General features: G+C 44.0%; 1 protein-coding gene across 2 annotated transcripts in view; it reads right to left on the reverse strand.

Moving 5' to 3' along the window:
- The window catches only part of Atg2b (autophagy related 2B), a 69,271-nt gene that overhangs the window by 13,942 nt on the left and 42,573 nt on the right, over nucleotides 1-12,756 (reverse strand). Inside the window, exons 24-34 of one of the 2 annotated variants that reach the window (XM_051151026.1) lie at nucleotides 12,356-12,462; nucleotides 11,787-11,879; nucleotides 11,239-11,309; nucleotides 10,780-10,856; nucleotides 9,761-9,931; nucleotides 8,443-8,584; nucleotides 6,189-6,391; nucleotides 4,829-5,055; nucleotides 2,998-3,103; nucleotides 2,230-2,424; nucleotides 1,327-1,428 (exon numbers count right to left, since the gene is read on the reverse strand). In XM_051151026.1, coding sequence (XP_051006983.1) covers nucleotides 1,327-1,428; nucleotides 2,230-2,424; nucleotides 2,998-3,103; nucleotides 4,829-5,055; nucleotides 6,189-6,391; nucleotides 8,443-8,584; nucleotides 9,761-9,931; nucleotides 10,780-10,856; nucleotides 11,239-11,309; nucleotides 11,787-11,879; nucleotides 12,356-12,462 — 1,494 coding nt within the window. Of the gene's footprint in view, nucleotides 1-1,326; nucleotides 1,429-2,229; nucleotides 2,425-2,997; nucleotides 3,107-4,828; nucleotides 5,056-6,188; nucleotides 6,392-8,442; nucleotides 8,585-9,760; nucleotides 9,932-10,779; nucleotides 10,857-11,238; nucleotides 11,310-11,786; nucleotides 11,880-12,355; nucleotides 12,463-12,756 lie in introns of both variants that reach the window. The other variant, XM_051151019.1, reaches the window with a different exon arrangement.

A 12,756-nucleotide genomic window follows, 5' to 3' on the forward strand; every position in this document is an offset into this window, starting at 1 on the left:
TTACAGTAACTATGCTTCACAGCTCTGCAGAAGGGGTCGGAGTCAGTATTAAAGAAAACTGGGCTTGCTAGGTTTGGTAAGACCATTCAATAACAATGACCGACTCAGTCGTCTCCACTCAGACCAGCTTCCCCGTAACTACTTCAGTACATGTCTAGTCAGCCAGCATATGAGGAAATGGAATTAAAATAGGGAGAGCAAGGGGGCTGGAGAGATGGCTCAGGGGTTAAGAGCAATCGCTGCTCTTGCAGAGGATCTGGGCAACTCACAGCCACCTCTAGCTCTAGCTCCAGGGAATCTGAAGCTCTCTTCTGGACACACCTACACAGGTGTGCAAATACTTATTTGTACATACATACACACACACACACACACACACACACATAAATGAAATCTTTAAAAACATGCCCATCAAAGACAGCCCCATAATGAAAAAATACAAATCTGAAGACTGACCAGCTCAGAGCCCGCCGGTATTCTATAGAAACCCAGCGTCCTCCGGCATCCGTGGCACACCCTCTTAGAGCGGGGCTGCTCGGTGTACAGTATGAGCACTTCAGTTGATGTTTGAGATGCCTGTCACTTGCTTGCAATAGACTGTCACATTTTTATTTAAGTGACAACACCAAATCAGCATTACTTAGGCAAATGAATAGTACTATCTACAAATATGTCAAACCTGAACCCAAAACTATGAAAGGCTTATCAAGAGATTTTGCTATTTTTAAATCCTGCATATGTTCTGTGTCTGCTGCTTGCTCTAGTCAGTGTTCGTCAGAGTTCACACTCCTGCTCCAGAGCCTAGCATGCCAGGCGCTGAGCTAGCTGTTCTTCATACGCTGTCCCACTTATGCTTATGATCCATGTAGTACTGCCTCTCTCACTAACACAAAGCCCGAGAAAACGTGATAGGATGTTTGCCTGAACATGAGAAAGGGGCTTTCGTTACAGCTTTGCACAAATCTGTTTTTATGGCCTCTCTGCTAACCATGTCATTTTGCATAGGGCAGAAAAACTCTACTGCAGAATCTGTAACACAATTGCTTCTAACACTCACCCACTGGGGAGCCCTCAAGTCTCTACAATAGGTGTAGACCTGAGTTAGGCATCCGTGTGAGTGGAAAAATTACCCAGTCCCCAGCACACAGGCAATAAGCAGGAAACAGGTACCATACCAGCATTTACTCACCAAAAGGCAAGATTTCAACCTTGACAAATAACTCTATCCTAGAGTTTCCCACAAGTCTCCCTGACTTGTGTGACTTTCACAGACTCGCTCATGATTCTCATCATACCTGCATCAGTCAGTCTGCTCACTGCACAAACCTGGTCAATATTGAGGCGAAGCGGCATCAGGGACACTCGCAAGCAGCACTCCTGTGGTGACCTGCCAGACTCCGGACGTACATGCAGTGCTTTAATTGTCAACTACAACACAGAGAAAAGGCATTTTCCCCAGTGACACAATGACCTTGTTCTCAGTTCAAAAAATTAAAAAGTAAACGATCATATTCTGATCTAAGGGGAGAAAACCAGAATTCTGAGTTCGAAGCCTGCCTGAGCTAGACAGTGAGAAGTTGCCAAAAAAGAAAAAAGCAAGAGGAAGAGGAGGAAGAGGATTATATTTACCCTCCTTCCTCAAACGCCTGGGTAAGAGAATCTTATGATACAGTCTTCCTTCAGAGGGCAACAGCAAATGACAGCAGCACAGCTGCAGGCTCAGAGGAGCCTACTGAGCCCCAGAGCTGGTACACTGGCCAGCCAGCCAGCTAGCTGTTCCCACCTCACTGAGGTTCTGAAGTATGAAGGCCTGGCAGCATCCTAGTTACTCTCACACGGTGATATATTGGCAATTATACTTAGGGATCTACTTTGCAAAGTAACTCTTTAAACACAGGAATTTTCATATTAAAAAGAGAAAAGACATTTTTTTTCCACTTCTGGTAATTCTCCCTACTCTAATTCTCCCGCAGTTAGACAAAAATAAAATATTTTTCTGCGCCAGGCGTGGTGGCACGCACCTTTAATCCCAGCACTTGGGAGGCAGAGGCTGGTGGATCGCTGTGAGTTCAAGGCCAGCCTGGTCTACAAAGTGAGTCCAGGACAGCCAAGGCTATACAGAGATACCCTATCTCAAAAAAACAAAACAAAACAAAACAAAACAAAAAAACAAACAAAAAATATTTTTCCAAAACTAATGAAGAGAGAATGGGGCTTCAGGCTTCTTACCATGTTGGAATGAGCTTTACGAGGCATGTCCTTGCTGCAATACAGGTATAAAAATTTATTCATTTGTGATGTCGCCAGCCGATCTCGAATTTCAAGATCCTGAACGATGAACACCTGCCTGGAGACTGGGTGCTCTAAGAGGCTGGACTCACACTCGGGCTTACACGGGGGGTAGACTTCATGCTGAAACTTCACCTAACAGACAGAACAACACAGCAAGCTTGACTTTCACTTCAGTTTGGCTTTGTTGTTGTTGGGATTGTATGTTATTTCTATTTCTGTAGATGAGTCTGTCTATGCACCATATGCATGCAGTGCCTACGAGGTCAGATGAGGGCACTGAATGCCCTGGAACTGAAGTTAAGCTGTCTGTAAGCCTCTCAGCCAACAAAAACGCCATCAGGGCTCCGTCCCTATGGCCTCTAGATGTCACAGGGGACTTTCCATAGGTGCAGTCCAAAGTCAGGCCTTCCCAGACAGACGACTCAATAGACCAGTGATTCTTCAAGTGACTGCCAGAAAGAAAATGCTGGGCAGGACTCAGAAACCTCTATCTTACCTCCAGGGGACTCTCTCTAGGAACCCTGAGAAAACAAAAACACCTCAGGCTTCTCAAAGCATCAAAGAAAAAGAGGTGAGAGTTATACAAGATTCTTGCACTTTTCTACCATGTAGGGCAGGGACTTGAGACTGTTGAGTGGGTATAACTAATGGTCCCCACTAATATGCCCACTAACGTGATTCTTCCCTTTCAAAACACCATCTTACCTTGCTTAATTGTATTTCCATTAAGAAGTCATGGTTCCTTCCTTTGCCCCCATAGACTGTATGACGTCCATGCCTTGTAGGTGTCTGAGAAGGTGAGCTATGGGGACTACTGAAAATGGAGAAAGAAGGTGGGGGAAAACCTTTGTTAAAAGAACATTCAATTTAATGAAGGACATCAGAGGTATTAATAAAATATAAAGAGAAAGCATTACAGAAGTACTAAAATGTTCCACAAACTGTGTCACTATAAGCCAAATCAAATCACTTAGCCAAAACTGGTAGTGTAGGCCTGTAATCCCAGCTCCTCCCGAGGCAGAGGCAGGAGCAGCAATACCTGCCTGGGTCAGAGTGAGCTTGAGTGGCATAGCACATGCTTACCATGTGCGATGTCTTAGGCTCAAGTCCTAGGGCCAAAGGGGAAATATGCTGGAAATACAATTTTATTACCACCATTAGAGTAGCATTAAATATTCAGACCTACAGCAAAACCTAATTATGATGCTGGACACTAGAACACTAGACACACTTAAGAGCGAAGCTTCAGTAATCCAAGTCAACAACAGAAAAGAACTAAGTGAAGACAGAAGTGTTCCAAACTAACCAGTAAGTAGAAAAGGTACTCAACTGCTGGGCCAAACGCTTCCGCCCTGGAAGCTTCTATGCCACCCACCACACAAACACATTTGCTGCAGCACAACTACACTTTCTACTTGTTCTCCTCACATTCTGGAATACTGCGTTGCTTAATCAAAACACTCAGCTCTGGGAATGGAGGTATTGGTCAGAGGTTAAGAGCACTGGCTGATCTCACAGAGAACCTGGTTTCAGTTCCCAGCACCCACATGGTGGTTCAACCAACCTGAACTCCAGTCCCAGAGGCCCCAATTCCCTCTTCTGACATCCAAGAGTACCAAGCATGCCTGTGGTGCACAGACACTGACAAGGCAAAACATTCACACACATAAAATAAATAAGCCAAAAAAAAAAAAAAAGCTTAAAGAAAAGGTTTAAAATTAAAATAAAATACTTGGCTCTGCGTTCCATACCCTGTTAGATACAAGGCAAGCATGAACTCTGCCTCTTAACACACTACTTAATTTTATGGATCCCATTCAGTGGCATGGCCTTCTCTCCCTTTGCAACTGAAGGCAAGGAATGGGTCTAATTTATTTTCATAAACACATAATGGGTCCCTGAAAATGCTTGCTGAATGAATATCTTCTAAGTCAACATTTTAGTGAATACATGAGAAGTACAAATAGGTTCACAGGCAACTTTATGTATGACATTTAAATTATGTATAATTTATTCATCCTTAAGATAAACTCAAGAACTAGACAGATGGCTCAGTACTTAAGAGAACTGACTGCTCTTCCAAAGGACTTGAGTTCAAATCCTAGTGCCCACATGGGGACTAACAACCACCCGTTACTCCAGTGCAAGGGAATCAACATTGTCCACTGGCTCTGTGGGCACTGCACCTGTGGTGGATAGACATACACCCCCATATACATAAAAATAAGTAAATCTTAAAAAAAGAAGAGGGACTAGAGAGATGGCTCAGAGGGTTAAGAGCACTGGCTGTTCTTCCAGAGGTCCTGAGTTCAATTCCCAAAAACCACATAGTGGCTCACAACCATCTATAATGTGATCTGATGCCCTCTTCTGGCATGCAGGTGTATTGTATGGCAGAGCATTGTATACATAATAAAATAAATCTAAATAATAATAATAATAATAATAATAATAATAATAATAATAATAATAATAATGAGATACATTTCATGTGTTTTTCTATGGACAGATGTACCGATCCATCAAATGAACTTACATATAACTCTTAGCTGGAGAAGTAGGAGGAGCTGTTGCAAAGTCCTTGCCTCCATAAAGATGCCACACCAGAGAGACCTCTTTAACAACATAGCGAATGGCAGGGATGGGAAAGTGGAGTGGGGCTTTGCTGCTATCCGTCTTTGTGATGGGCAGACTGAAGTAGTCATCTCTTATCACAATTGCATCATCAACCATGATCCTTATCACTGGCTCCTCTTCCTTCTCCTGAAACAGAGCAACAGGTAGCACCCTCACCTCACCACAAATAACTGGTGTGCCTCACAGGCCAATAGGCTTCCTTGAGTCTACATACCTTTTAATAACTTCAATGTATAAAATGGGCTAACAATTTATTTCTTTTGAACTGGAGTCTCACATTTTAGCTCTGATTGGTGTTTTAACTCACTATGTAGCACAGGCTGACTTTGAACTTGCAGCAATCCTCCTGCCTTGGAGGGCTGGGATTTCAGGCATGCACTATCACATCCATCTTGGGTAATAATTTCTGGTATTAATCATCATATAACATTGTATTTTATCGATCATAAAATCTTTTCTATAAAAAAAAATCACTTCATGAATAATTTCTAAAATTTACAATATGGCTTTTACTATTTGATAATTGAAAGTATACAGATGTGCCAGGCACAGTGCCTGTAATCCCAGCACTCAGGGAGACAGAGGCAAGTGGATCTCTGAGTTCTAATGAAGTGAGTCTAGGACAGCCAAGGCTACACAGAGAAATTCTGTCTCAAAAAAAAAAAAAAAAAAAAAAAAAAAAAAAAGGAATAGTACACAGATGTGTTTCTTATTACTGCTTATAACCATACAGCATTCTAAACCAAAACCTGACAAATTTCAACATATTAATCAAATCATCATGTTTCTAATTACAGGCTTATCCTGAGTTCAACTGTTTTGATTTTTTTTTTTTTTTTTAACCTGAAAGCACTCAGAACCTACTACACAGATGCAGTCCCTATGAGGGTGCTGCTAGGCAGTTCTGAGCGTGCATTCATCTCACCTCATCATCAGTCTTCACTTCACAGACGTCTCAGTTCCCACAGAGCTGACACTAGCCGCTCTGTAGCCCACCTCCTGTCATCCAGCTACACCACCCTTACACACAGTAAGTGCACATCACTCACTATGTAGAAACTTGTGCAAATGTATAGCTTTCCTAAGCCATGCAATATGGACGTGGTCTAACGCCCATTTACAAAGCACCAACATAAATTACTAGGCGAAGTAATTTTGAAGTAAGTGGGAACAGTTACAGATTGAAAAGGTCTTCAGAGGCCCTTGGTCATTTAATTTGTGACACTATTTTGAAGTTTCACGTATTATCAATTTTTTACCTGGACAGCTGCTTTTGGTGCAAAAAGAATGCAAAAGTCATCGTTTTCAGTGGGCACGCCTGTCACTGTGTCACTCATCAAGTGGTGAGTGGGCGAGGCATAAGCAGGGCTAGGCTCCTGGGACACATTACCACTCTCATCTGGGAACAGGAAGAGGTCTGAACAGCATGGCTCCTGAGTGTGAGACTTCTCATCCAGGACACCTAGATGAGAAGACAGACAATCTGGCGCACTCTGAGACATTGACAACAACACCTTAAGCACAGGTCAGCACCACATGATGAGTGCTTTCACCTAATAACCTTCTCTACTTCCGATAACAACAAAACCTCTGCTTCCTATCAAAACTCTGTGAACCTGGGGCTTGGGGAGGGCTGAAGTACCTCCCCCAAAACACTTCAGAAAGAGGCAGAAATACCTCAGAAGTACAAACAAATGACTAGTAACCAAGTTTCTATTAAGTGAATGACAGAGTCAAAAAAGGGACAGTCCCTTCAATTACTCAGTATAAGAGAAGCTCAAGAATTCAACAATGGCTACTTCCCATTAACTGGGGTTTTCACTTTAGACAGGGTTCTGTCTTGCAAGTGCAAGAAACTGACAAGTGTTCTTAAGAGTTCAATCTTTGAAACTCCTTGGGGGGCTGGAGAAATGATTCAGAGGTTAAGAGCACTGGCTGTTCTTCCGGGAGCTCAATTCCCGGCAAGCACATGGTGGCTCACAATCATCTATAATGTGATTTGATGCCCTCTTCTGGTGTGCAGATGGGCAGGTGTACATGCAGACATAATAAATAAATCTTTAAAAAGAAAAGGAAAGAAAACTCCCTGGGCAACATTGCAAAGGAAGGAAAAAAGACTGCATCTAGCAGACCCTAACCCATGAGTCTCTGCTTTGGGAAGGCTACACTAATTCCTGGGCTCCACAAACCTACAGTGGACACTGGTTCTCTTAAAAACGACATCACAGAAGACATCATGTGCACCAGCAGTCTGCACAAGAACGCGTTACACTATGTAGTAGTTACCCACTCTTCTCTATTCACTCGAGCCAAACACTGACATGGGGCAAAGAACACAAAAATGCATCAGTGTTTTGGCCTCAAGATGCTCCCAGACAAGCATTTAAACACTGTCAACAGCACCATGGGCCTTGCTCTGCCAGAGTCCAGGGTCTAATGAAAAGTCTCAGGGCTGGAGAGATGGCTCAGAGGTTAAGAGCACTGGCTGTTCTTCCAGAGGTCCTGAGTTCAATTCCCAGAAACCACATGGTGGCTCACAACCATCTATAATAAGATCTGGTGCCCTCTTTTGGCCTGCTGGCTCACATCCAGGCAGAATACTATATAAATAATAAACCAATAAATATTTAAAGAAAGAAAATTCACCTATGATATGCAGTCAGGGTCCCTTCCTACTCATAACAGCTGCTGCTATCTGCTGCACAGGAAGTTAGAAGTCTAGTTCATATCCTTAGTTGTATAATGAATGCAACATCTAAGGCAGAATGTTTATAATGCCATGTTTTATACAGCCAACACCATCCGTGCGCTCCTGACACGCCCTCTGTCTCCCGTGCATTGGGATCATAAGCATGAAACCATCCCCAGATCCATTCAGTATTATTTCACAATGAAGGTTCATAGAATTTGGAAATAACTATGTTCCCCACCAGGCACTGTGGCACACGCCTTTAATCCCAGCACTCAGGAGGTGGAGGCAGGCAGAGCTCTGTGGGTTTGAGGCTGACCACAGGGTTATATAAAGAGATCCTGACTCAAAGAAAAACAAAGAAATAACTATGTCCACCCTATTAGAAAAGCTGTTTAGAAACAAATGCTGGTATTTAGATGCTTCCACGTGGCTGTAACAGCTCTTTGCTCACCTGGTCCCTCCCTGCTCCTCCAACTTTACTGTGACGGGTGTCAACAGACGACACAGCCTTCCTCTGTACTCTTGTACAGACAATCCTATGGCCTTGCCAAGATGACCTTCCTCCCCTACACTCCCATTTCACAGCCAACTAGTCCTGTTTCACTAGACTTATGAAACTTCCAGTCCACATCCTGTGGCATTTTCCCAGTGGTAGTGCCCATCTCCTGACGGACTGTTCCCCTAGCAGACAGTAAGCACAATCCAGGCTGATGGCTAGTGCATATCCGCATGTGCAGATGAGTCTTTAGTAAGTTCCTTACTGCAAAAGTTATTGTGATACTTGCTACCCTAGTAGTGCTCCCAGAAAAAGCTCTCCTCACCATTAGCCTGTGGTCTGACAGGGGTGGAGGCCTGCTGTAAGTCAATCTCCTCCATGGCGTCACTCATCAGGTCCCGTAAAATCTGCTGATCCGCTTCAGGAAGCACTGGACCACGCGAGGATGACCGACCACTGGAATCTACCTACAACCAGAAGCCTGGTTAAAATAGCTGAAGCTGAACACATTCCCAACTTCGAGAACGGCTGCAGCAAGAGGACCATTGGGATCCAGGTACACAAGGCCAGCCTGGGAAACAACGTAAGACATTTCTCAGACAAAACAAAACCCATGTGAAAATATCTTTCAGAGGAGACAGGCAGGGCACAGAGTACCCTGCAAGGGAGCAGAGAGCTGCCTGCTGAGCGCATCCTCACAACGCAGGAGCAGTCCACACTCGCTGTTTACACTCTGGCCAGCAGTTAGGTTTTAGTGTAATCAGTATCACCCCAATAGCTACCAACAAATCCAAACAAACACCAACTTAGCTCAGGAGCACACAGAACCAGGGATCTGCAATGGGGGTGTGGGTGGGGGGAGGGCTGAAAACCATGCTGGGCAGCCAGGGGCTCACTGAGAATGTTTGCTCTGATCAAACCTCATTGCTGCCCCTGGAGGCCAGGGCTCCTCTCTCGGGCTCCTGAGGGCGGCAGAGATATAAACAGGAGGGAAAAATCTGATTGGGGGTTCACAGGGCTCAACTCCAGTACCACCACCTCATCACTTGGTTAGTAAACTGAAGATCCATTAAACCCAAGTTGTGCTCCCCAAAATGTGAGCATGGCTCCAAAATGGAAAGACATAAGTTGAAAGCCTCTTCAATAAACTGGACAGTGTCTTTAAAAACAAAGTAAATGCAGAGGGAGCGTCTTCGGTCACCTCACTATGCAGAAACAGAAAAGAGCAGGATGATCTAGCGAGGCGTATGATGCCAGTCAGACCCTTGCTAACAGAACTCAGACCTGTCCTATCCTAAGGAGACTGAGGACTCTGTTCAGAGAAGGCTGTGACCAACAGCACTGCAAAATAAAAACATCACAACAAATGTGACACCGTTCAAGTGGGACAGAGAGTAGAAGCAAGTCTTCCAGTTGCAGCAGCAGCGGCCACCTAGCTGCTTGCAGCATTTGACAACTTGTTTTCTTCCCTGAGAACAAATGAAAATAATCAAAATCTGAAAAAGTATTATGTCAGCTGACATTAATGTTCTAAAACAAAGAGCAAATAGTAGAATGGCTTCTCACTGAAGGCCTGGAATCACCTTTCCGGACCTGTTGCTCCCACTCAGTGACATCAGTGGGATGGGGTGCCTTGCCTGTACCTTTGGCTTTCTCTGTGAAACTCCAGGCTTCATTTCTGCTTTGTTGGGTGCATGTAAGTCTCCGTAACTTGCAACATACTGAATGAGATTCATCAATGCAGCACAAGAGTCTGAACATGTTCTGATATGGACAACGTCACTGGAACAATGCAGCTCAAAGCGGGGCTCAGTCTGGACAGGGCATGGAAAGAAAATGACAGACACTTTTTTTAGACAAGAGTTGCCAACTCCCCTACAGAGTCATAGGAACTACCATATACCCTCACGGGCTGAAGATACAGGTCAGAGGTTATGAGCACTTGTTGCTCCTACAGAGGACCACAATTCCCAGCACGCACATGATGGCTCACAACTGTCTGTAACTCCAGTTCCAGGGCTATGATGCCCTTTTCTGACATTCACAGGCACCAGGCATACAAATGGTGTACATACATACACGCAGGCAAAACATTCACACACATAAAATAAGTAAATCTAAAATAAAGTATATATTCATTTGTCTTGTCACATGAAAAGCACTTAAATTAATTCTAGTTTTCAAATATTTTGGCCAAAATTGGTGGGGGGAAACGTTCCAATACATTACATTTTTTTATCTCTTAAGAACAGGACTGAAGTGTCAGCTGGGCAGCGGTGGCGCACACCTTTAATCCCAGCACTTGGAAGGCAGAGGCAGATGGATCTCTGTGAGTTCAAGGCCAAGAGAGTCAAAGTTGCAAAGAGAAACCCTGTCTTGGAAAAAAAAAAAAGGATTGAAGGTCCAGGATAGCTAAGACTACACAGAGAAGCCCTGTCTGGAAAAATAAAAAAAAGAATAGGACTGAAGCCAGCCATGGTGGCACATGCCTGAAATCCCAGCACTCAGCGAGGCAGAGGCAGGCGGATTTCTGTAAGTCTGAGACCAGCTTGGTCTACAAAGTGAGTCCATGACAGCTACACAGAGAAACCCTGGGGTTTTTTTGGGGGGAGGTGGGGCACAGAGCAGGACTTAAATACAATTCCTGTTCATTACAACCGACCTGTTCTCCATCAGAATCTGACTTCACTGCAGTTATGGTCAGCTCTAAAAGTCCCATGTCCATCACACGAACATAATCTAAAATTTAACACAATATTTATTGGAGTGTTTTAAAACTGCTTATTCATTGCACACGCACTAGGATCGTAGTGTGAGAGGGTATAGAGAGGCCCATCCTACAAACTCACTGTAACTCATCTGACACCTTACTTGATTTTAGCTAGAACAAATAACTAAACACTAAATAAATATTTAGAATAAAGAGAAACATAGCTAACACCATAACCTCAACCTCAAACTGAAAACTCTCAAGACGTTGCAATCATTACACATTTCAACATGTGTTAAGCTTCCAAACAAGAGCCCGGCTTTCCAACAGTACTCCACACTAAAATAGCTTTAATATATCCGCATACAACTAAGTAGCAGTAACTGACCCCAAAGTTTGTTTTAAACTCACCTCTATTCAGGTTTATAGTGACAGTGTTACACTTGTCAGACAGGTGTAAAGCAGCCTCGTCCATGATGATTCTGAGAAAAAGGAAATAGTATCTAAGAAACTAAGCTCTGAGTACGTGCACAGCATCCTCAACACATCTCCACACCATGCTCAGGGTACCTCCTCGCCCACAAACATGAGTGTGACCCAAAACACATGAAGGTGCCAACACATCATCATCTAGGCTTTTGTGAGGTTGTTTGCTGATTTCAACTGATGCCCAAATCTAAAAGGTTTCCATTTCAAGGATAAAGCACATCTGGTACTGGGGAACTGACCATAGGTCCTAACACCAACTGATAATCTCAGGGATGAATTCCTTCCCTAAAGCTGAAACCCAGTAATGAGAGGCGCAGAGGACCTGGCCCCTCAAGGAGGACAGCAGGGGCTCAGATGCTGCTGACTTAGGAAAGCTTCTGCGCAGGTGGCAGTTGGGGTGAGGACAAGCTGAGGAAGCCGGTGACTCCAGCACTTGAAGAGCAGCTGGGCCAGGGTGAGCTCACGGGTACCTGAGAGTGGAGGAAGATTTGTCCAAGGCGACACTGCTAGAAATGCTGAATGTCTCAACGGTAAGAAGGGATCGGATCGGCAGGTGAAGGGGCCTGGCAGCAGAAAGAAGCAACACATGAGCAGCCTGATGAACAGGACTCTTCAGGACACATTCCAACTCAGCCACCCAGCTATGGCCTGTGGGGAGGGTTTTGCTTTGTTTTGGTAGGTTTTTTGGTGACAGGATCTCACTATGTAACAGACTGGCTTCATATTTACAGTCTTTCCTAAGCCGACTAAGTGTTGAGCTGCAGGTGCTACACCACAGTAGGCAGAAGTATGTACTTTTCAAAAATTAGTATGTTTAATTCTTATTACACTTTACTTATGTAAGTGTGTGCATGCGTGCGTGTGCGTGTGTGTGTGTGTGTGTGTGCGTGTGTGTGTGTAAGCCAGAGGACAAATTGGGGGAGCTGGTTCTCCTTCCATGATGTCGGTCCCAGGGGATAAACTCAGGTTATCAGACTTAGTTGCTCTAAAGTCAGTATGTTTTAAGTAACATTCTACTTTGTTCCACTCATAGACTCACCGGTAATCAAGAGCACAGCTCCAAAGATGAACATGGAAAGTTGTAAACGAAGTTGGAGGGTTATACCCCAAAACGGGCTCATCAGCAATGTTCAAGAAGTTTAGAATCTAGAATCACAACCCATAAATGCCAGCTTTAGAAGAAATTTGACATTTTGCTAGAATGCATTTAACAAGTATGTAATACAGTGATGGGATTCATTTCAACAGTGTGTGCACTCAGAACAACTCTTGGAAAGAACTAGTTTTGTTAAAGGCTACTTCTCAAAAAGCTGGTTTCCTCAGGAGGTAGAGTTATGGAAATCAGACGTTCACGGTCTTCCTCAGCTTCGAACTCAAGGCTTTGTGTTTGATATGCAAGCATGTTACAACTGAGCTGTACCCCAGTCCCAGTTCTAGAAC

Source organism: Acomys russatus, chromosome 1, assembly GCF_903995435.1.
Source record: "Acomys russatus chromosome 1, mAcoRus1.1, whole genome shotgun sequence".
Classification (NCBI taxonomy): domain Eukaryota; kingdom Metazoa; phylum Chordata; class Mammalia; order Rodentia; family Muridae; genus Acomys; species Acomys russatus.